Here is a 22,025-nt window from a genome sequence, read left to right on the forward strand (position 1 = left end):
TGGGTGCGATGCGCAGCAGATATAGTTTACGGGGGCGCTAACCTTATTTGGTTAATTACTGTCCCCGGGGTCCGGAGTTTACTGTCCCAAAATCATGTTCTCTTTGATTGGGGATTGAATTTCAACATCATGATACTGACAGTCTCACCCCGGACCAGGGAAAGGGAAGCACATCTAGAGAGCCCACAAAATCCAAATCATAGCCCAATAGTCTATCATTTCATAATCTCTTTGAGTCCTTTTATCACACTGTCTAGTCTTCATCTAGTACCTAGTTCTTTTTTTTTTTTTTTTTTCAACTTTGTTTAGCTTTATCCACCCCACTGTAACCTCAGCAGCCCCAGCTATCACACACAGTGGCCGTCGATGGCGAAGCAGGAGGGCGAGTGGAATCAAGTCCGGCGGAAGGGCGGCCGGTTACGACACATCCCCTCCCCGGCGGACGGTCTCGCAGATTCCGTGCTCCCCGACGGCATCCGGCCAAACCCAACCCCGGAGCTCTCCATCGACGACCTGTGGCGATATCACCAGACGGTGAGCCAAGACGGCGAGATGGCAGAGTGGTGGCAGCACGTGCGAGGGGTTCTCGACGACGCTTCGAACAGTACGAACCCTCCAGTCGTCATCACCACTGCCGTCTGCTTAGGGCCCGGCCCTTACGAGCCAAGCAACGGTAGCTCCAAAGCCAGACGGACCGCTCACATGCAGACGGCCGCCTTCTGCGCTATTATCGACTACTTGAGTTGGTCTACCCTTATACCCCCCCCTGTCCCTTATGATACCACGGCCGTAAAACTGAAGTTGCTGACGATGAGGCAGGATCTCGGAGTGGCCACCAGGACATCCGGTGTGTGGTGCAGGAGCCGCGGTTCACCGAGGTAGACAAGGCGTTCTGCGCCCGTCTCGGACTCGAGGTCCTAGAGAGCCCGGACGCCTTCGCGCTTGTGGACGAGAAGACGCTGCTGTTTGGCATTCACCTGGAGCTTGAGATCTACAACCGGGCCCTGGCGGCCACGCTTCCGGGCATATACGTTGGCGTTCCGCTGGAACAGTGGGAGATGGTCGTCAAGCACGACGCGGGCAGCGAAGGCACTGGATGTACTACCTTGGCGGCGTTTGCTAAGATGGAGGCCGGATATGCCAAGTATGCTTTCCCTGACGTAGACTACATGTTCTCGAGCACTGTCATGTACTGGAGAGGGGAGCATACTTGAGAGAGCAGAGTTTGGTAATGTCATGCAAGGCTTTGCCACACGATGGCACGTACACGATGCATCACATCCCAACCAACCGTGAAGTCGCGCGGACCATCCAGAGCGCAAAAGCAAAAGCAAAAGCCACATTCGTAAGAGTAATCTGTGTTTCCTCAATACCGAGGCTGTCACCGCCAGCCGTTTGATTTTCTAATCGAGAGAGAGAGAGAGACTATGAGAAGTCCGAGAAGCGCGTCGGTCTGCCGAGAGCGGAGACGCAAGCAGTGCCCTTGTAAAGCACACTGAAATCATTGATAATCGTCCCACCGCCTCCCCAGCATCGCGAATTACCCCTTAGAAGTCCAGGGCTTGAGGTGAAAGAAAGAAAAGAGTCGTCGATGGTATCCGGGCCGCAGCTGGTCGGTGGCATGCCCTAGGTAATCAAAAAGCCCAGTGTCAGCGAGCAACGACACTTCGATGGCGGATGGAGAATGGAAATATGTTACCTTCTGGAAAGAAAGTCGCAGTCTTGAGTCTGAGTGCTGCGACGGAGGAACCCAGGGACGAACTAGAGTCCGAACCAGCTCAGCCAGCGCGGCAGCTTCCTAAAGGCAATGTCAGCAATGCGGCCTTGCACTGGTCAGGGCTGTATGTACATACCTGGTTGGGCCATGTTTGCCGCGGGCGCAGCGCGAGCAAATCGAGTACGGGCCCTTTGCCATCCTCTCGCATCTGCACATACACATGCAGAGAGACTTTCCTTCGGGAAACTGCACCTTCTTCCCTTTCTTCTCGTTGACTTCATGATTGACGTCCTTGGGCATGTTGCCCTTGTCTGCCTGCGGGAGCTTTTCCTCAGACATACTGACAGTCGGAGCTTCCATAGTGGTCATGGTATTTTCAAAGAGAGCGACGGAAAAGCTGGTTGCTGTTGATGTGAGACGGTACCGGAACTAGAAGCGGAGGGTCGCAAGTATGGCTGCGGTTGAGAACCGTAGTCGGTGAGAGTGGAAATGGGTTTCAAAAGCGACCTCGGTCTGTGAAAAGAAAAGGTTCCGTGCCTAAAACTTTAGAAATGTATTCCGAACTCATGGCGCCGAGCCGGTCTGTGTGCCCCAGCAGCACTCCGCTTAGTCGTCGTTCGCTTAGTCGTCGGTCCCCAGGTGCCATAGAAGCCACGGAAGAACATGGGAGTGAGCGGAAGGATCGGCGTGGTCCTCACCACCAGGCCCGGACGCGGTGATGCCGTGATGGTCCGCTAAGCAGCACTGATGCGGACCTCCATGCCGCGGGACTGAGTCTAGCTGACTAGGACTTGAACTGCGAGGCTTGCTGGTACCTCCGGCGGACATGGAGCTCATGCAGTTCCAGGCAGAGAAGCACAAATGCCAACTGTTACCCCCTGATATGTCCTGAAGTCCATGCAAATCCATAGCTTCCGTGCGTCACAGGTTGATGAGAACGTGGGACTGTCAACAACTATTCTTCTTATTAGTGACCTCAACATTCATATGGGTCCCGTGAGTAGAACTGGGGGGTTCCACATACCTCCTGTGTATGCCATTCTCGCACTTACTGCACCTCACGTGCCGTCTGGAAACAAACTCCGGGCAACGGCAGATACACATGCACGGATACCACCCTGGCTCACGATCTCGATCCCTGGACGGGGACTTGCCAGAGTCCTTGCCCTTTCCCTTGTCCCTCTTGTCCTTCTTGTCTTTCTTGTCTCCTTTCCCTTTCTTGCCTCCGCCCTTACCCTTGTTCTTGGTGGAAGTAGACTTGCTGGCCGACTGCGAAGCAGCTTTTGTTGAGTACATACTGCTGTTATAGTATGGATGGCGTAAAGCTGAGTGTGACTTTATTCTTTCTGTGTGATAGGGATGTGTGAGGTGATTCGGCGAGTCTCAGCCTAGTTTGCCACTGTTGATCATTGGACGGTATATAAAAGACAGGAAGGCGTTGCCAAGGCGTTGCCAGAATGGGGTGGGGGAGGGCGCAACTTCCATTATAGACTACTAGGTAAGTACATCCGATGGGAGTGCGATGCTGGGACTCGCTGTCTCACACGCATGTCCGGTTGAGCCACTTGGCGCCCCTGACTGGTGCCCCTGACCGCGAGGTTTGAGAGCCCAACCGGCTGGGCCTTATGCTGCGTTACCCGTAATCAAGCCTCATTCGGCCACACTCTCAGCCCGCACTATGGACATGTGATACAGGTTGTCGGCAGTGCCGTCCTGGGGAGCGGTTCATAACTTCATAGTGTATGAAAACCCAAAGTTCAGTTTTGGAGCGAGCGCACCCGGCTGCAAGCAGCTACGAGCCTACGATGCAGAATCATAGGGACGGAAGTTGGAACAGACAGACGGTAAGTATTATTCTGTATAGTCAGTCAGTGGCTTCACGGCAGCTAGTCTGAGTTAGTTGGTGCGAGCCCTACCTACCTTACCTAAGGTAGGTTGACTGATGGCCCGGCTCGTGTATTGGGGATGCACTGAATCGCTGGTCCAGTGCCGGTCACATCAGGAGTATAGAGTTGCTTTTCCCGCGTACGGATAACCAAACCATTGGTTGCATCTATGGATGTGAGATTGAGCCCCGATATCCGTCCCTAGCACAGTTACACTGGGCCGGTTGGGACATATCCCGCACTGACTCCAGTCTCCAGGAACTTCCACTCCGGAACCTTGGTATGTATGTTTGATAAGTAGTCTCCGATATCGCTGTTGTGAACCACATCGGCCACACGGAGGTTGGGGACAATGGACCGGAGGTACTGTTTATTAGGGTAGAGCCCTATGTCGGGGTTGCAATGGATTATTATGGGACTAGCAGCCCAAGGAGGCAGCTGTAAGGTTCCATGGCGGCGAATCAAGTGCCGGGCTTCCCCTGGGTTGGGAAAGTGCACCTTTGGGCCTTGGCAGGCCCAGGCCCAGGCCGCCCCCCGACGGGAATCCCAGTTTGGACTTTGGAGTGAGACCGTGACCCCCACCACCTACTCCATGGCCAAAATCACAGTGCTGTGCAAGAATCACTGTCAGCAGGTGAATGAAATAACACGGCGTGTTCCGTGCATCGTCTTGTCTTCAGCTGCTTATCGGCTGCGGTCTACACTAGAATAACAAACGCGACGTCACTACCTTTTCCTCTGGTGCTCAATGGATGCCCGATTAGGACAGGACGCAACAACCCCCACCTGAGCCCACGATGGCCGCAACGAGCGATGCAATCTCGCGAAATTACGCGACCAGGATCTGGGGTCCCGTTCTGGAAAGGCGATGTTGCCTTGGCAGTTGGCACAAGGCTAACGTACCGGTACTGTCGTGCCGCTGGCCGACAGTTTCTTCTCCTTTGCTTCCCTCACGCTTCTCCTTAGTGTAACTTGCGCGCCGGCGCATCTGGTCAGCACCCAACACCCCCCGCCGCCGCAAACTCCAGACTTTCGACTGAGCAGACGCGGGCACGAAGCGGAACGGGGCACCCAGGGCTGAATCGCCAGCGAGATGGACCCCCGGCTCTGAAGCGAACCATGGACCCATCGCTGCCCAGGGGATCCCAGTCCCATCTGTCCCCCAGAAACAACGACGCCAGCAGCAACGAACTCGCCCAACATCGAGTGCGCTTCGCCGAGGGGGAACCGCAGGCGAGCCACAAGATTCACCAGCCGACAGCGCGGCGCGAGGGCTCTTCGGGTGCCACAGCCCCGGCTACGCAGCCCGCCGTATTCTGGGACGACCGGGACAACGACGCTAATGTGGAGGAGGGGTTCACCTTCTACCGCGAGGGCACACCGACACCGCCCGAATATGAGGGCCACGAGAAGGGTTATGGAGCGGGCGGGGCCGCCCCGGTAGCCGAGGCCTCGACAGTCGGGGGAGGTACGATCGGGAGCGAGCGTGGCTTCAATCTCGGAACGCCGGGGCAGCGCGAGGTTAGCCTCGCGGACAGCAATGAGATGTCCCCGACCGCCAAGAAGAGGATGCTGTGGGCCATCATTGCCGTTGGGATTTTGATGCTCGTCGGCGTTGGTGTCGGCCTGGGCGTTGGCTTGACGAAAGGGAGATCGACTGCTTCTGCGGAGCCTCTGGAAGGGCCATCAACAAGGTCCGTCATCTTCTGAAGCAGGGTTCGTGCTATTTCTTTTTCGAGACGTTCTCTTAACCTTGGCCACAGCAGCTCGTTTCCGGCGTCAGCAATAGGGTCGAGTCCGACACCAACGGAACCCCCTCCATCCCCAACCCTCGCCGGCACTGAGAATGCTCTACAAACCACGACCAGCTCGGCCGCGGGCGCTCGCCCCACCTACAACTCGGATTGCCCATCGTTAAACGACACGATCTACCACGTCCCGGGCTCTACCAAGAGGTTCTTGCGGCTCTGCGGAATCGACTTTAGCGGCAGCGGCGCCACTGACTTGGCCCAAATTTGGACGGGCAGCATGGCGGACTGCATGAACAGCTGTGCCTCGTTCGACCAGTGCACCGCCTGTGCGTGGGGCTACATGGAAGGGGATGACGGGGACAAGCACCGTTGTTATATGAAGAAGAACCTGAAGACGGGTCATGACGCGGCGAAGGATTGGTGCCTTGCCATTTTGCAATGAAGGCCACGGCATGCTGCTGGCGTTTCATGGATTTAGACACACGAGATACCCCCCGTGCGTACGACTTTTGACAGTACCTACTACCTATTTGCTAATATTACATATGTAATGAGGTTATGGCAGGAACTCTATTATTCAGGATTTTTAGGGGGTCGGAGTTTAGTACTACTGATTTGCTATACCAAACAGTCGATGCATCACCATGCTCTTGTCCTTCATCAGCTCCTCCCCCCCACTTCCAGTCCTCCGCCATCCCCTCGATACTGTCGCCCGCCCTCTCCAAGTACCAAGCCCCTGCTCCCGCCATCTCCTTCAACCGACACCGCCGAGACATGGCCCCACCTCCGCTCCACGGCCTGATTAATCGTCTCCCTCCCAAACAAGATCCATGGGGACCTGAAGATCGCCAACGCCGACTCGTCTGCTTGCAAGCCTCCCAGCTCATCGCCGCCTCCTTTACCCTCCGCGTCAGGTCTGACCTTTCTGCATACGCTCTGCACAGCTCCCGAACAAACCTCTCGAGACGCCTCTCTCACGGCTCCGAGTTCCGCTTGCTTGCCCTGGCAACGACAACATCAACACTTGGTATCGATGCAGGAAACAGCGCCATTTCCCCATTCACGCCCGGTGGTGGCAAACTCCCAGTCTATCCCCCCCCCCCCCCCCCACCCAATCACTAGAGGAGAGGAGGAAGAAGGAGCGGAAGGAGAAACGAGCATAGCCTTGGGGATGGAAATCCCCCATCGACAGGCACCCTTCCTCGGCTAACCGGCTCCCGCTCCTAGCCTAACGCCTATCGTGGCGGAGCTGTGCTCTGTTTGGCAGCGGCGGGGGAGGTAAGGAATTCCCAGAGAGAGTGAGGAGCTCGTCGTCGAGGTCTTTGGAGAGCTAATATGCTTTGTGTTCGGTCATGGGAGATTACGGTGGGGGGTTGGTGATGTTTCCATGCTCGGAGGTGATTGTTTAGGTGTGCAAAGGGTCCCGTGCTGGGATGGAAGAGCTTGAGGACCGTGGCTTTGACGATTTGGCGCTCCGGAGAGAATGGTGCGGCGGCGCCGAGGGTGGCGATGTTATGGTGGCGCGTGGTTGAGAATCAAAATAGGAGGTAAAACCGGGCGGGTCTCTTTGGTCGGTGAGGTGGTTGAACCATTACCAGGGACAGAAGGCATCGTTTTGGTGGACGCCGCGCGGGCGAAGGTGAAGTTGACTAACCCGCTACTCAAGGGAAGCCGTGGTAGGTAGCTGATGGGTATCGTGTGGGGAGGTAACTCTCGATTCAAGTCGAAGGTCATGTTGGTTGCTGGGTGGCCGTGGGAACGTTGCGTGTGTGTAGGAGGGAGTAGGACGGGACTGCCGAGACTTCAGGACACTCGGAAGGTGTGACGACATATCGGATTTCAAGGCTTTCCCGCCATCATACGGCACATGGAGAAGGCGGGACGGATAATGCCGCTGTGCGCGTTCTTGCGCTGAAGAGAGGCAGGCGTACTACCAGCAAGCTACCTCGGCTGACTTCATGATTGCCACTGGATCGCTGCTTACACAACAAGGGACGTAGAAGGACTCGGTATGTACTGTACAGATGAAGTCCGATGCGTCATTCGGCGAAGCAGCCAAGACTTGTGGAACCTATTCAGTGTGTCTTGGGCAGCACATTCGCCGCCTCCAGTTCGCCAAATACGTCCGAGAGCGATTTCCAGCTGTCTTGGTATCTGAATCAAGGTCAGCTCCTGACACGACACGCCCTCAACGCCACGGCAAATTTGTCTCACTTACCCGGTCCACCCTGCCTCTCTGGCCTTGCTCATGCTGATCACCAGATCGAAACTCCGCCCCAAAACGAAATCCACGAACGCCCACGTCGCCTTCTCGAACGCATCCTTCTGCAGATGCTCCCTCTCCGCCAGGCGCTCCCACGCCTTCTTGACTTCATCTTGCTGGCTCCACTTGGCCAAACTCACCCGCTGCTCCAGCACACTGCCCCGGATCCGGCCCTGCAGCCCGACCTCGTCCGCCATGACACTCAGCGGCGGCGTCTCCAGCAGCTCCGTCCTGTTCTCCAGGCCCGTCCGCCCCTCGAACTGATCCTTCTTCACGCACATGCCGAACCGCCTCGCCAGGCGCGGCCACATGTCCTGCCAGCTCTGCACGTCGCCGTTGACCACATTGAACGCTTGGTTCGCCGCCTTGGGCTCCGTCGCGGCCCACTCACAGAACTGGGCGTGCAGCGTGGAGGACGTGAAGCTATCGAACTTGGTGTAGAACACCTCGGATCCGGGGAAGGCCAGGTCCTGCTGCCCGAGCTCCTTGCACACGGCCGCGTAGAGGCCCAGGCCAGACGCCAGGTTCATGAAGTTGCCATTGGCGAAGCCGATGACGTCGTTCGGGTAGGTGACCGTCCAGCCGATGCCCTTCTTCTCGCAGAAGTCCCGGAGGATGTCCTGCTGGCGGTAGTAGAAGTTGGGCGGGAACGGCGGATTGTCGCGGAGCCAGGGGTCCGTCTCTAGCATCGGGTTCTTGGGCTGGCCCAGGTGCACGCCGTACTGCTTGCAGCCGGTCACGAGCAGGATGCGCTTGGTCTTGTTGATGGCCGAGCTGAGTTCGAGCGCGCAGAGGAAGTTGTCCAGCATGTCGCCGTTCACCTTCCAGTTGTCCTCCTCCGTGTCCTTCTGCAGGTATGCAGCAAAGAAGATGTACTCGGCTTCAAACCCCTTCAGGTCTTTGGCCATCTGGTCCGCTGAGCTGAGGAGGTCGATGTGGCTGTGTACCACGTTGGGAGCGTAGTCATCCTTTTTGCTGCGGGAGAGTGCATAAACAGTCTTCCACTTCTGCGGGCTTTGGGACAGCTGCTTGACTATTTCCCGTCCGAGAATACCTGGCATCAAAGTCAGTTGAAATTCACTACACGGTTGAGAGGTGGTGTCAATTTACCCGTGGCACCAACTACGATCGCAGAAGCCATGGCTCAAAGCGCTGAGAGTTAAAGATACAAAGGCACTTAAACAGTGGTATGTCAAGTTTTAGCGAAAAGGCTTTTCACATCACTACTAGTAGTATAGAGGAACAGAAGAAGTTGTGTTCATACTATCCTATCTAGAACAGCTCCAAGTAGGCAAATGTATGACGTCAACAAGCGGGCACTGATCGACTTGCTAGAATGTAACATCACCTACAGTAAACTCACGAAGAGCAATACATAGTACTCACGTGATAGGTAGTGTATACATTGATACTGTAGAATCCACATTCTGATAGAACGTGCTCAGAACGTGTTAGGAACCTTATAACCCATTCGCTCAATTCCGCCGGCGAAAGGCACTCCACTGATTTTGAGGCCACCAGCCGTCATCGGCATACCACAGTAGTACTGGGCTCCTTCTGTCGCAGACTAGCCCAACTCCATCATACGATTCACCTTACCCGCGCGCTAGTAGAGCTCCGCTATTCCTCCACATAATCGGCGATTATTCTCGCGAGCGTTGCTGTCTCACTGTCCCTGGTAATCTTGGAGTTCGACTGATATCTTCACCACGCATCGGTCGTGATGAGACATAGGTAGGTAACCTTGGTGGTACAATACATGATCAAAATCAAGCACTATCAAAAGTCGGAATTCAAGGTGGTTCTAAGTGAGGAAGCGGTCTAGTTTCGAACCGGCACAGCCCGTTTGGGGGAATGGAGGAGCAAAGCCACGCTGCCACATCACTGTCGGTCACGGAAGGAGCAAATGAGCTTTTGTCGGCTGGCTGCATATGTACCTTAACGTGTTGTTTCGATGCAGCTAGATGGGTTTGAGTGCTACCCAACCCGCAGCTTCCAGAATCCTAGGGTCTTCACGGTCTTCACCACCGCTGCATTTTCGCCTTTTTTTTCCCGCAACGTTCATGCTGTCCGAGATCCGAGTCTATTTTGTGGGGCGACGACATTCTCGTCGAGCTAGGTACAATCCCCTCAGCCTTTCGGCGTTTCATTGCAAATTTGCAGGACCCTTCATCATGTAGCGTCGGGTGCTACCCAGCGCGATTGTACTACACTCCTACTACTCAAACTCAAAAGCGCCAAGGTGTCACTGCAGAGAACTACTGATGTGTCCCGGATGGCCATGGCGATGCACTCTCGGGATCGACCGTGAGGGAGTCGAGGAGATCCTTTGGTTGAGCGGTGACACTAACAATATGAGCGATAACGATGGCATCATCGGTGGCCTGGGCCTCCCAAGCTACGACTTTAGTTCGAAAGTCGAAATCATGACGGCATACCCAAGAGTCGCTAATAAGACCTCATCTCAGACCCGCCTGCAACTTCAAGTGGCTGGCGAATAAGCCGGCCTAAGGTGACGAGAGGCCAACCTCGGCGTCGCCGCCCCCGTCTATCGACAGGCCCGATGGGCCGATGTGAGATGTCCGGGTGATGGGACCAGATGGGTTCGGGAGCTCGGGGTCAGCTTGCCCGTTCGGGAAATTTTCCAATCCACGTTTTCGGTCTCTCTCCGGCGCTTGCCCTTGAGGAGGTTGAGATCCGGGGAAGCGCTGTCGCTAAGGCGCCGCTGGGGCACCGACAGCCTGAGCGATCGGATCCAGCCTAGGTCGCCGGTACCACTTGCTGCCGCTCAACCCCGCCCTCCTCTTCATCGCGGAACCCCGACGGTCCCGCCAAGCCTGCAGCGCCTCAGCCCTCTCGGTTGCGGTCCAGGAAAATAAGCGTCCTGTCGTATCAGTCTGCATGCCCTCAGCCGAAATGGCGGTCGAAGAAGGATCTTGGCCAATCAGTACGGACGGCGCATGCTCCGCCGCAATAAACTTTAAGCATGATGCCGACAGGGAGATAGAAGCCAATCAACAGGGACCAGGTCGTAGTTCAATTCTGCCGGCGACTCCAGTGGACTGGAACCGGGGGGCACGGTTGTGCATACAGAACGGTCAGAGCCCTGACGGTTGTCACGTTACGTTCTGACTTGAGCCCACTCCATGCGCCATCCCGAGTCGTAGGGCTGAAAGGAGGAGGACGCCGGCCAGAATGATCGGCGACGGGCGGGAAGGAGGCTGCTGGTTCGTGCTCCGGTCCCCGACATGTGGCTCCGCTACAGAGCAGGGGGGGGGGGGGTTTTTTCCACGATCGCTTCATGGTATGATGGCGTGTGACTTGAAAACAGGTACGCACCCTCTAGGTCTCGAGGGGTCTTACAACTTATAAGTGTCTGCCTCCCAACTCGTCCGCTCTGTGTATTGTTTACATAACCCAGGGGCTTCCATCACCATACTACTAGTAGCTGTCTGCGAATACACCACACCGATACAGCAGTGCTCAGCATCTCAGACCTCCCACGATGGCGTCATCAAGAACAAGCAAACATCTACCAGAAGAGTCTCCGTGTCGCGGGCCAAAGGTCCGGCAGGCCTGGACTCCGGAAGAGGACCGGCTTCTGTCCGAGGCGGTAGCAAAGGGTATGTCACCACGTTCGCATGGTCGGATGGGTCCCTTTTTCATCGGGATGACTAACAGCCAGTAGAGACTCCAAAACAGGGCACACTCAGCTGGCACAGAGTCGCATCTCATCTGCCAGGACGGAACAACAAGGACTGCCGCAAGCGTTGGCACTACGCAATCGCAAACACCATCCGCAAGGGCACCTGGACGGAAGAGGAAGACGACCGGCTGCGCGAAGCCGTCAAGCTTTATGGCGGACGCTGGAGCAGGATCGCAGAGGTTGTGGGCACCCGCAATGGCGACCAGTGCTGGAAGCGGTGGTACGACTGCCTGGATCCACGCATTGATAAGAGCCCCTGGACGGCGGACGATGTAAGTATCCGAGGAAGAAGGAAGAAGCCCCCGCCGCCGGTTCGTGGCTGACGATATTATTCTACCGACAGGACGTGAGACTCGTACACCTCGTTTCCCAAAACGGCCGGAACTGGAGCGAGATCGTGCACCAACATTTCCCCAACCGGACGCCGCTCTCGGCAAAGAACAGATACAACATCCTGCGGCGCAAGCAGGAGGGTGGCCTGTCCCGGGCATCTTCGCTGCGCCGTGCAGATTCAAGGCACAGCACTCACTCTTCCTGGACATCGACGCCGAGTTCAAGTCCGTACCTAAGCGTGCCGACAACACCATCGACCACGGCGTGCACTACCCCCGAGCCCGAGTTCGCGTCAGAAGACTGGATGACGTTTGCCGAGACAGACCTAGATAATTTTGTCTTCCAGTCATCTCACACAGCCGGAGCCGACGGGTGGTTCTCGCCAGAAGTCGGGGCCTCGTCACAACCGAGTCTGCAGACAGTGGATGATTCAAATCCCAGATCTGGCAACTGGACTACAGCGAATTCTGCCACTTGCCAATGGCCCGCCTACGGCTTTGATTCCGGATCTGCGGCCCTTCCGGAAGAGACGGCGAGCATGGCCACTGACTATTCCTGGTGCTATTCGCAGGGGCAACAGCCTGACATCCCATTCACGGGGTGCGGGTACAACGCGGCGGACATGCTTGGGTGGTATGGTGGTGACAGCAGTCATATGGGCGCGTCAAGTCAAGCTATGTGTGACACCGGTCTCGGACTGATGGGTCAAGGGGCGATGGGTGATTGGCAGGGCGGACATAGTATGGGAGCTTGGTGAGAGGGAAAAGGCCTGTCTCAGTCTGTTTGCAGGCCAGCCGGACTGAGAAATATCAGGATATTCGGTCGGGACGTTGCAGGTCCTTGGATGGGTTGACCCAGGACTGAGTAACCGACTGTCTAAGTATTCTACAATACATGTAGACATGCTTTTCATGATATCGTCTGTGTTGATCCGACTTTGAAGGTGCTTGTTGACCCCATTTCGAAATTCGAATTCTCGTTCCCTCCCCCACAGGCTCTTTGTTTCTCGCCCCCATGCCCGGTGGGCCTCGGTTCGCACCATTGACAGACGCCAAGCCCGAGACGCCCCCAGCGTCGTCTCCGCTGTCGGGATTTTATCAGATGATCAGATAAGATTCCTGACTGGACCGACCCCCGATCTCGAGGCAGCCGGGCATCCCACAACATCGCCTCGTTCGATCTCCCGCCGTTGCCATTCCCATCCCTCCGTTTGGCCATGGACGGGACACAAGCATGCTCCCGGGCGCAGGGCGCACTCCGGGATGCGCTACCCGCCTTTGTGCGAGCCCTTTGCCCAGGCCCGGCAGGGACGCCGGTAGCGCTCGGCGAGGGCGACAACGACTGGATGAAGGACCCGGAGAAGGTGGAATACATCCGGCAGCTTATCGAAAGCATATACGAGGCCCGCGCCATTGTCGCTTGCTACAACCTCGCCATGCTTCTGGTGCTTCTGATGGTGACGGTCTGGCACTGGCGCGAGTCGAGGAGGGACAGGGAGAAGTGGCAGCAGCTACGACAATGCTCAGGGCCTGAGATCGATGACGGAATCTCTTCTCAGCCAGCGGCGGCCTTGTCGGGCACTCCTGCAAAAGTTACCAGCGTCGTGGAGGATCTCGATCTAGAGCGGGCTCCGTTGCTGGCGAGGAACCAAGCAACGGCGAGCCACAGGAAGAGCAAGAGCAGTAGCAGTAGCAAGAGCAGTAGCGCCTTCAACAGCATGGCGATACGCTCCTGGCTTACGCGGCAACCGGCGCCTCTGCCCGTCGTCCATCGCACGCTTCCGTCCAACGGAACGTCGCTCTTCATCCTCGCCTGGCTGGGGCTCAACGTCTTCTTCCACTTCTTCCGGCTCCCGCTGCGGCGCGACTACTTCTTCATCTTTGCCGACCGGGCCGGACTCGTCTTCATCGTCAACCTGCCGCTGCTGTATCTCCTGGGCGCCAAGAACCAGCCGCTCCGCCGACTGACGGGCTACTCGTACGAGGCGCTCAACATCTTCCACCGGCGCGTGGGCGAGCTGATGTGCTTCGAGGCGGCGGTGCATCTGGCGGGCATGCTGCTCTGGCAGTTTGTGCTCTCGCCGGAGTGGCTGCTGGCGTCGCGGACGGCGCGCGCCTACTTCACGCACCCGCTCATCCTGTGCGGCATCGGCGCGCTGGCGGCCTACGAGCTGCTGTACGTCACGTCGCTCGCCAGCGTCCGGCAGCGCTGGTACGAGCTCTTCCTGGCGACGCACGTCGTCCTCCAGGCCGCCGCGCTGGCCTTCCTCTGGTTCCACTTCTACACCGCCCAGCCCTACATCGCCCTGTCGCTGGCCATCTTCCTCGCCGACCGCCTCGTGTGGCGGCTGTGCCTCAAGCGCGCCGTCATCGCGGCAGCCGACCTCGTCATCCTCGACAAGGACACCTACACGCTGTCCGCAAACTGGGATATCCCTCCTCCTCCTTCTTCCTTGGACACAACAACATCACAACAGCAACAAGAACAACAAGAACACCCACGGCGACGGTGTTGCTTGTCGTGGTGGTGGCGGCGGTGGGCCCCGTCATCTCTTCTCCCCCGCAACCAATCCATCCTCCACGGCTGGCACCCAACCGACCACGTCTTCCTCACCGTCCCGTCGCTCGGATCGACCCACGCCCTGCAAGCGCACCCGTTCACCATCGCCTCTGCCGCGCCGGGCCGCCATTCCACACCCTCCAATTGCACTTCTCGGCCCGGAGGAGGAATAACAAGAACAACAACGACAAGAAGAAGAAGAGAAAGAAGAAGAAGAGCGCCACACGCCTGGCTAACCCTCCTCATCCGCGCCCACAGCGGCTTCACCCGCGATCTGCTCGACCACTGCATCAGCCACGATATCTACCGCCTCCCCGTCCGCCTCGACGGGCCCTATGGCTCCCCCGCGGCCCAGCATGGCGCGCTGAGCATGCTGCGCGCGAGCGGCTGCGCGGTGCTGGTCGCGGGGGGAAGCGGGATCGCGGTGGTGTTCCCGCTTGCTTGGGCGCTGCTTGTTCAGGACCATGTTCCATTTCCTTCTTCTTCTTGTTCTTGTTCTTGTTCTTGTTCTTCGGATTGTGATTGTGATTGTGATGATGATGGTGGTTTTACGTCGCCGGAGGAGGACCAGTGCGCTAGAGATGATGATGGGAAGCTCTTTTCGTCAGGGGGTTTCGGAGATGAGACAAGAAGAAAAACAAGAACAAGGAAGAGGAAAGTCCACCTGCTCTGGGTGACGCACTCGCGCGAGCATCGGGAGTGGGTGGCCGGGTTCCCGCTTCAGGAGTTAGTGGAGCGCGGGCTGGAGCTGGTCATCCCGGAGCCGACGGCGGAGGCGGGGAGGCCCGACGTCAGGGGATTGGTGAGCGGATGGATTGGCGATGCGGCAGCCGAGGGGCGGGAGGTGGGCGTTGTGGTGTCCGGGCCGGACGGGCTGAACCGGGCTGTGAGGAACGTCGTGGCGGATGAGATTGCGCGGGGGAGTGAGGCAAGGGTTGCGGTTGAGAAGTTTGGGTGGTGAAAAATTATATGCAGAGGGCGCGGTTGGTTAAATTGGCTGCATTCGGGCCGCAGACAGGTGAGCACATTTGAGGCATTGGTCGGCGTTTGTTGAAATCGCCCACGCATGAAGACAATGATAAACAAGCTGAAAGAAGCATAGAACGAATATGAGGATGGGTTCATTACGAGAACTCAATACAACCTAAACCTAGCGTACAACCCTTCCTTCCTTCAACGTCTCCTATTTTCTCCTTACCAGCCATTCCCCTGGATCATACCAACCTCAGCATGATCGTTCCATGCACCTATGAGCCCACGACTTTGGCCACACCCTTAAGGAAACAAGAAGAAAAAAAAATCGAAAATCAAGACTTCTTCTGACCACCCTCAGAAGAAGGCGCCCACTGCCCGGCCTTCTGCACCCCCTCCGCCGTCTCGCGCGCGGCACCCTGCACGCCCGCTCCGATGTTCGTCACGGCATCGCCCACGGGTTTGCCGGTCTCGCCCGTGGCCGCGGTGACCGTGTCGCCGACCCCGCGGGTCGCAGCGCCCACGATCCCGCCCGCCGTGTTGGTCACCCCCGCCGCCGTGTTGCCCAGCGTCGACGTGACGCCCTTGGCCGCGTCCGCCACGCCGCCCGTGATGCCCGACGCCAACCCGCCTGCTGCGCCGGCTGCCTCGGCCGCGTGGGGCTGCTGCTTTTGGCTGTCCTGCTTGTTTGCGAAAGGGTTGTTGGACATTTTTGAGTGTTGAGTGTAATGTGATTATTTGAAATACGGTGTTGTGTCAGTGCTCTTAGGCCCTTTAGTATCTTGTGAAAATATGATTGCGAGGCGTTGTTGAGAATCGTGAGAAGAGGAAAAAGCAATAGTAAATAAGGAGTGATGAGATAGGAGAGTGATCTGTAAGACGTACTCTTGACGTCACATACGTCATGCAAGGCAGTGGTGGAGTGGAGGTTGGTGGACTTGACTGATTATCCCGGAAAGCAGTCACTCAAGCGGTAAGAGAGTTTGCGATCCGTGCAACAGATAAGGGCAGCTACGCGTATGATCGCGCAATGAATGGCGTCTCAAGATCGGCGATGTGGTCAGTCTCAGGCGTGGCCTGATAATTGATAAACAATGGTACTTCGTTGCGTTTCCCTGCGATCTTCGCATGCGACAGCCTATGGTCAAGATGGCAGAAGGCATGTCAATCGAATAATCTGCAAACAGAGCAGACCGGTACTTGGTCTTACAAACACTGCAAGCCATATCCATACTAATATCCAAGAATCGAAAGAAGTGGACCCGTTGGGTATATGCCAACAAAAGGCTCCCGTGCCTGCCGTATATGACCAAACTCAACGTACCATACATATCTCGTCGCGTTGCTTTTCGTGCGAACTCTGGTAGTAGCCGCCATTAGGCGAAGAAGCCACGGTAGAACATATTGTCCCAATTTCCGAGCTCCGGCTCCTCTGTATCGTCTGCTCTGAGGCTTTCGTAACGGTCGCCCATGACATAACCTTCGGCGCGTTCTTTCAGGGCCATCTTCTCCTCCAAATCCCAGTAAACACTAGTCGTCCTCGTAGTCGTAGTCCGCCTCTGCCTCCTCCTGTAAGTGCCTTGCCCCTTCCTCAGTGTACAGCCATGAGTAGGCGAGGTTGGCGTAGAACTTAGCAAGGCCATCGTTGGCCAGCTGTTTGAGAGGCTGCAAGAGATCCATATACGCCTCCATTATCACTTCGCCTTGGGCATCTGATATGGTACCGTAGTACGAGGCTGCTATCGTTTTCGACGTGATAGTAAGGGGGCAACGAATCATCGGGCATCTCTGCTACGACCAACCGTAGGGTGAGCCCGGCGGGATTGATCTTGCCTCGGAGCCAGCTGACCGTTTCCCACCAGTCCTGTACCGCATGGTGATCGGTCCCGGGCCAGCTACAAGGTTGGTAAGGAGGAAAGACCAACTCGAGGTACCGGAGATGGCAAAGCGAGCGAGTAGGCACAACGTGTCGTAGAAATTGGGAGGCGGCGAGCATATTGCATGCATAGGGGTATTTTGGGAAGGGCTCTTCTTCGTCCCACTCCGAAAACAAGGGTACCGCCCACGGCGGGAATGCATGGAAGTCGTGGGATGATGAAACGATTGCTGGAAAGGAAGACGTACTGGGCATCCGCGTGTAGGGTACGGCAGATGAGAAACAGGCTGGGGCCCCGACAAGGCCCAGCACTTGCATACAAGCGAAAAGGCGGCGTGTCGACGGCGGCAAAAGCAGCCGTTAGGGGGTGCCCACTCGTCGAGCCAGCAGTTGAAGAACTGGGAGCTGTCATCCTCGAAGCATACGCGATTATACACCACGTATCCGCGGTCCTGCCTGCTCCATGTCACCTTTCTCCTTGGGGTGACAAAATCGGTCTACTCAAGGATCGGGATGCGCAGCTCGCGGGGAATACTATTAGTTGACCTCACTAGTACCTACCACCTTACCTACGGTACTATCTTAGGTGCTTTGGGGAATTCTTCTATTTTAGGTCACACGGCTGAGCAAAATTACACTTGGTATCGCATTAAGGTCTGGGCAACCGAGGGGGGCCCGGAGTTCGCGGCCGACCTCTCTGGGTAAGTAACTGAACCTCGCTTGCGACAAACTAATTTCAGCGAGGAAGAGCGACGGTGAGTACCGGGATTGTGTGGCCATCGCACTACTAGTACAGTTACCTAGTCGACAATAGTCAGTCCCCCTCCATCCATCCTCAGGCGCACCAGAGGCCCTGCTATGCTTCCGCCACCAGCGCGTACGCGGCACAACATCTCGTTGACCCACGTAATCTCCCGACTCATGTCGCCCGGCGCGAACAACCAGTACCCCTTGACCAGCAACAAGCCGGGGATCGCGCTCGCTGGGCCAATCGGCCGCACGTGGCGGAGGAGGAAGTACTCGATGCTTTGACAGACATGATATGCCGGCCCCGTGGGCCACTCCTCTCGGTGCCCAAGTGGCGGCAGCAGACGCATGGCGAAGTGCCGCAAGCACGTCACGACGGGCTCCAACACACCCGCGCAGGTGCACACGAGGTTGCCCCGACCCACGGAATCGAGCTCCCGTGAAAGCTGCGCCAGTGTGGCGTACGTGAAGCACCAGTGGGCTTGCACGCTCATCAGAGCGATCCAGTAGTACATCATGGTCTGGCCGACAAGGAAGTTGGGGAAGCGGAAGACGACGGGGAATAGCTTGCCCGTCTCTGGACTGTCGACCACGCTGTCCATTTGCGACAACTCGGGGTGGTACAGCGCGCCGGGTGCCAGAGCCTTGAAGCGGTCATACCAGGCCTCGAGCACAGCCTCTGTCCTCTGACCTTCACGGACGCACTCGAGGCCGTCTAGGAGGGTGCGCCGGAGGTCCTCCTTGGCCTTCAACCTTCGCTCTAGCGCCTGGCGCCGTAGAGATAGGTCTTGGAGGCCAAGCAGGATGTCTAGGAGAAGGTCAAACGGTGCTTTGCTCTCTGGGCGCGGGTCCCAGGGCACGTCGCGCCAGTCGGGCTGGGTGAGGAAGTTCGTGCTGTTCCAGATGATATTCTGAAAGACCTGTGTGATCCATGGACATCAGCTTCCGTAGTCACAAAGGTGACTCGGTCGTTTACTTACGCTGTGCAGCCGCAGGAGCTGGAAGACGCTGTGGGCGAGTCCGGACTGGTGAGCGGCGGGGCCCCGGATGCGCATCAGCTCCATCGCGCCCCGGTAGTGCACCATGTACCCGTTCGGCGAGTCGCCGGGGCACTCGGAGATCTCGTACAGCATCAGGGTCAGGCAGGCAGCGAGGCTCTGCTCGTTGGCCGGGGTCGACTTGCGGTTGACTTCGCGGCGCATGGCCGACAGGCCCTTGGCATAGAGCCGCTGGCTTTCCCGCGTAAGGGCTGGGCGGTTCATTCGGCGACCCAGAATCGCCATGCAGGCGGCCAGCAGCGAGTCCTCGAGGCTCGGTGTCAGCTCGGGCAGGTTGAGTATGCGCACCAACCAGTCGCTGCGCTGGCCGAAAGACTGCCACACGGCATCACTAGCAGACTCGAGCGAGGCATCGGTAGCGGATAGGTTGTGCTCAGCGAACAAGGCGAAGATGCGATCACGGAAGACGTTGCGGACGGACATCTCGGGCGGGAGAGGGGGACAGGTTCGAGCCTGGGCGAGGGGGGTCTTGCTCCCTGCTCTGCGGACCGCGCCCGATGATGACGACGCGGAGACGGAAGAAGAGGCAGAGGAGGACGCGGAGGAGAAGGCGACGTGCGGCTTGCTACCCTGGTCTGTGGCCCTCCACCGGGAGACCATGACCTTGCCGGAGTCAGACTCGTCCAGCGAGGGGAGCTGGGATGAAGGGTCGCCCGGCATGTCCCTGGACAGAATGAAGGCATGCTTGCGCTGGTAACCGGTGCATACGCGGCGGGACTTTACGCAGTTCCGACAGCTCGGGAGATCGCCGTCGCACTATTCGTCCCGTGTTAGCCCCTTTCCCGCGTGCCGATGTTAGAAGATGCCGAGAGAGACCGTGCCTAATGCGGTCGCATTCGGCGGATGCACAACATGTACGTACCCTGATCTTTCTCGACCTGCACGTGTGACACGCCTTGGACCGCCCGGGAACGCCCACCATTTTCCTGTGAGGTAGCACTGAGTACCCTCCACCTCAGTACTCCGTACCGGATCAGAGAAGTCTAACGATCGCAGCGTGGACTCTGAATTTAGCTTTCAACTTTTAACTTCCGGATGTTGTAGCTGGGCTGTGCACGATGGGGAAACGACGTGCTGAATAAGTATTCTAATAAGGGCATTGGCTTTGCTCTCAAGATGAGGCCGCCAGGCTGACAGCAGGTGGTAGTTGCGTTACGTTACCTCGAGGCTCGTGTTGTGCGCGTCTCGTAGATAGGTGAATGCGATAGAGATTTGAATCAGCCCAAGTTTCCCGCCCTATTCCCGCGTGCGTGGTTGTGGAATGCCTGCGCCGTTTCAAGAAGCTGCGGTCTGACGGCTTGGCGCTATACCGCTTTAGTTCCTAATCCGCGAAATAAAGTTCGAGACCAATCGTGCTGTCGTGGCTGCGCCCTGTCGGTTGCTCAATACTGAAGCCGAGCAGCTCAACTGTAGCCAATCTGAGTGATTCCTTTGATCCAGGGGCTGGCACCTCACTTGAGTACGGGGATCTGGGTAGGCCGGAAGACAGGACACAGGTAAAACAGACTGGATGAAATATGGATATAAGATGGTTTCTTCTCCTGCTGCCATCGGCCCTTGGCTCCGAGTCTGTATGATCTATCCTCATCAACCGTTTTGCTTGCGAGTTCAGCTCTTAGTTTCAGTTCAAGTTCACCTTCAAAGTCCAGAGCAAAGCAGCAAAGCAGTACTACGAAGACGTATACACACTTCCTCCACTTGCCTACTCCCTAGGCCCCAGCAATGGTCGTCAACCCCCACACGGCGGCTGCCATCGCGCAGGTCGTCCTCTACGTTCCCATGGTGCCCCTCGCCCTGTATCTTCTGGCCCGGAATTGGAGATACCGGCCTCGCACCGCATGGTATCCCCCAGCAGTATTCTCAACCGGTAAGTTGCCGAAACAGGAGGCGGGCATAGTCTAACGTGAGCTATGGCTGACACATTTGCGCCGTTCAGTTCGGTTGGTTGGTGGTATCGTGACCATTATCGAGCAACAAAACCAGAGAAACCGCGGCTTGATCATCGCGACCATCATCCTCCTTAACCTCGGCCTCATCCCGCTCATCCTGGCCTATTTGGGCTACGCTCGCCTGGTGTAGGCAGACACGTTGATCCTTCTCTCTTCGGGTCCCAATTCTAACCAGACACACGCGCGCAAATTAGACTAGAGCACCACTTTGCGGACAACCGGAGACTGAACATCCTCCTTCGCCTGATCAAAATCGGGGTCCTGGTGGCAGCCGGCTTCCTCGGCACCGCCGGTGGCTACGCCGGACAGCCCGAGCACGCCGACGCCCAGTCGAAACTGTCAAGGGCCGCTTATACCATATTTGCCCTCGCGCTCGTGGTCCTTATTGCTTCCTTCATCAGACTGTTTCTGAATCTGAGCCAGATCACACCAGCCCACAGAACCGTAAGTTGCAGGCAAAACCCGGATTTTTCCACCAGATCTTTGATGGGGAGCTTTTGTCGGAAAATGCTAATCATAACACCCACTCGCAGTATGTCAGATGGGCCCTGGTGGCAGCCGTCCCGCTCTGCGTCCGCGCGGCATACGGCATCATTGGCGTCGTCGTGGCTTCAGGGACCAACATCCTCACCTCGGACTGGAGCCCGCTGTTTGGATCGGCTACCGCATTCGGACTGATGGCCCTTCTGCCTGAGTACATCGTCCTGTCAATCTACATATTTCTCTCCATCTACCATTTGCGCACGAACAAGCAAGAGGAGCTCATCGAGGAGAGGATAAAGCTCGAGTCGCGCGACATGAGCTAGGCATTATTACCGCAGGTCTTTGTTTCGAGCTTGTGAGCCGAGCTGTACATTTGGGTTCAGGCGATCGCACCGCGTAGTATATGACGTCCGTTCTCACTGACCGAGTGCGGCGAGTGCTGCTTGGACTTCTTGGTTTAGAAGCATTGTTGACGGATCATTATCGTTCAAAAAGTACTAGTACTAGGTAGTAGTGGAATAGACTTAGCGGGTTGATTTGTACATGTTACCTTACCTTGATTAATCCTCCATTTAGCGGCCAAGCACTCATGTCTCCTTTAATTACTACTGGTATTCGGACTCGCGGTCTTATTGATATTTGCCAGGTAATTGCCGCACACTCATCAGTGATCACTCCTGCAGAGCAAATTGCGTGCTGCTGTACTACAGTATAACAGGCCTGCA

General features: G+C 56.9%; 8 protein-coding genes across 8 annotated transcripts; 4 read left to right on the forward strand and 4 right to left on the reverse strand.

Annotated features, from left to right (window-relative positions):
• The first annotated feature begins 286 nt into the window (after nucleotides 1-286).
• B0T15DRAFT_571490 (uncharacterized protein) lies at nucleotides 287-1,273 on the forward strand. Its single transcript, XM_062870860.1, has 2 exons — nucleotides 287-742; nucleotides 820-1,273. The coding sequence occupies exons 1-2, from the start codon at nucleotides 367-369 to the stop codon at nucleotides 1,212-1,214; spliced, it is 771 nt and encodes a 256-aa protein (XP_062726827.1). The 5' UTR covers nucleotides 287-366; the 3' UTR covers nucleotides 1,215-1,273.
• A 3,246-nt stretch (nucleotides 1,274-4,519) lies between these two features.
• B0T15DRAFT_60001 (uncharacterized protein) lies at nucleotides 4,520-5,845 on the forward strand. The gene is made up of 2 exons (XM_062871114.1): nucleotides 4,520-5,297; nucleotides 5,367-5,845. The coding sequence occupies exons 1-2, from the start codon at nucleotides 4,723-4,725 to the stop codon at nucleotides 5,794-5,796; spliced, it is 1,005 nt and encodes a 334-aa protein (XP_062726828.1). The 5' UTR covers nucleotides 4,520-4,722; the 3' UTR covers nucleotides 5,797-5,845.
• Nucleotides 5,846-7,429: 1,584 nt separating this feature from the next.
• On the reverse strand, nucleotides 7,430-8,758 carry B0T15DRAFT_387632 (uncharacterized protein; the record flags this gene model as incomplete). The annotated part of the gene is made up of 3 exons (XM_062864397.1): nucleotides 7,430-7,508; nucleotides 7,573-8,671; nucleotides 8,728-8,758. The coding sequence occupies 3 exons, from the start codon at nucleotides 8,756-8,758 to the stop codon at nucleotides 7,430-7,432; spliced, it is 1,209 nt and encodes a 402-aa protein (XP_062726829.1).
• Nucleotides 8,759-11,122: 2,364 nt separating this feature from the next.
• Nucleotides 11,123-15,176, forward strand: B0T15DRAFT_507647 (uncharacterized protein; the record flags this gene model as incomplete). The annotated part of the gene is made up of 5 exons (XM_062867659.1): nucleotides 11,123-11,240; nucleotides 11,360-11,595; nucleotides 11,667-12,289; nucleotides 12,806-14,681; nucleotides 14,778-15,176. 5 exons carry the CDS (start codon nucleotides 11,123-11,125, stop codon nucleotides 15,174-15,176), a joined length of 3,252 nt encoding a protein of 1,083 aa, XP_062726830.1.
• A 147-nt stretch (nucleotides 15,177-15,323) lies between these two features.
• On the reverse strand, nucleotides 15,324-15,897 carry B0T15DRAFT_548204 (uncharacterized protein; the record flags this gene model as incomplete). Its single annotated transcript, XM_062870191.1, has 1 exon — nucleotides 15,324-15,897. One exon carries the CDS (start codon nucleotides 15,895-15,897, stop codon nucleotides 15,523-15,525), a length of 375 nt encoding a protein of 124 aa, XP_062726831.1. The 3' UTR covers nucleotides 15,324-15,522.
• Nucleotides 15,898-16,563: 666 nt separating this feature from the next.
• B0T15DRAFT_489684 (uncharacterized protein) lies at nucleotides 16,564-17,062 on the reverse strand (the record flags this gene model as incomplete). The annotated part of the gene is made up of 3 exons (XM_062866618.1): nucleotides 16,564-16,717; nucleotides 16,788-16,899; nucleotides 16,990-17,062. 3 exons carry the CDS (start codon nucleotides 17,060-17,062, stop codon nucleotides 16,564-16,566), a joined length of 339 nt encoding a protein of 112 aa, XP_062726832.1.
• A 620-nt stretch (nucleotides 17,063-17,682) lies between these two features.
• Nucleotides 17,683-20,148, reverse strand: B0T15DRAFT_520268 (uncharacterized protein). The gene is made up of 3 exons (XM_062868487.1): nucleotides 19,731-20,148; nucleotides 18,791-19,624; nucleotides 17,683-18,730 (listed from the first exon to the last, which is right to left on the reverse strand). The coding sequence occupies exons 1-3, from the start codon at nucleotides 19,788-19,790 to the stop codon at nucleotides 17,864-17,866; spliced, it is 1,761 nt and encodes a 586-aa protein (XP_062726833.1). The 5' UTR covers nucleotides 19,791-20,148; the 3' UTR covers nucleotides 17,683-17,863.
• Nucleotides 20,149-20,239: 91 nt separating this feature from the next.
• B0T15DRAFT_60120 (uncharacterized protein) lies at nucleotides 20,240-21,867 on the forward strand. Its single transcript, XM_062871115.1, has 4 exons — nucleotides 20,240-20,735; nucleotides 20,805-20,943; nucleotides 21,012-21,261; nucleotides 21,351-21,867. The coding sequence occupies exons 1-4, from the start codon at nucleotides 20,591-20,593 to the stop codon at nucleotides 21,621-21,623; spliced, it is 807 nt and encodes a 268-aa protein (XP_062726834.1). The 5' UTR covers nucleotides 20,240-20,590; the 3' UTR covers nucleotides 21,624-21,867.
• Nucleotides 21,868-22,025: the final 158 nt, after the last annotated feature.

This window comes from Chaetomium strumarium (assembly GCF_033439665.1).
Source record: "Chaetomium strumarium strain CBS 333.67 chromosome Unknown B0T15scaffold_1, whole genome shotgun sequence".
Taxonomy (NCBI): Eukaryota; Fungi; Ascomycota; class Sordariomycetes; order Sordariales; family Chaetomiaceae; genus Chaetomium; species Chaetomium strumarium.

Coding starts and splice junctions, on each gene's coding strand:
- B0T15DRAFT_520268 (XM_062868487.1), bottom strand. CDS start 19,790: ATGGTGGGCGTTCCCGGGCGGTCCAAGGCGTGTCACACGTGCAGGTCG. Junction 19,625..19,730: donor GCAGGTCGAGAAAGATCAGG/GTACGTACATGT, acceptor CGGGACGAATAG/TGCGACGGCGATCTCCCGAG. Junction 18,731..18,790: donor AGCTCCTGCGGCTGCACAGC/GTAAGTAAACGA, acceptor TGGATCACACAG/GTCTTTCAGAATATCATCTG.
- B0T15DRAFT_60001 (XM_062871114.1), top strand. CDS start 4,723: ATGGACCCATCGCTGCCCAGGGGATCCCAGTCCCATCTGTCCCCCAGA. Junction 5,298..5,366: donor CTGGAAGGGCCATCAACAAG/GTCCGTCATCTT, acceptor CCTTGGCCACAG/CAGCTCGTTTCCGGCGTCAG.
- B0T15DRAFT_571490 (XM_062870860.1), top strand. CDS start 367: ATGGCGAAGCAGGAGGGCGAGTGGAATCAAGTCCGGCGGAAGGGCGGC. Junction 743..819: donor CGCTATTATCGACTACTTGA/GTTGGTCTACCC, acceptor ACGATGAGGCAG/GATCTCGGAGTGGCCACCAG.
- B0T15DRAFT_60120 (XM_062871115.1), top strand. CDS start 20,591: ATGGTCGTCAACCCCCACACGGCGGCTGCCATCGCGCAGGTCGTCCTC. Junction 20,736..20,804: donor CCCAGCAGTATTCTCAACCG/GTAAGTTGCCGA, acceptor TGCGCCGTTCAG/TTCGGTTGGTTGGTGGTATC. Junction 21,262..21,350: donor TCACACCAGCCCACAGAACC/GTAAGTTGCAGG, acceptor ACCCACTCGCAG/TATGTCAGATGGGCCCTGGT.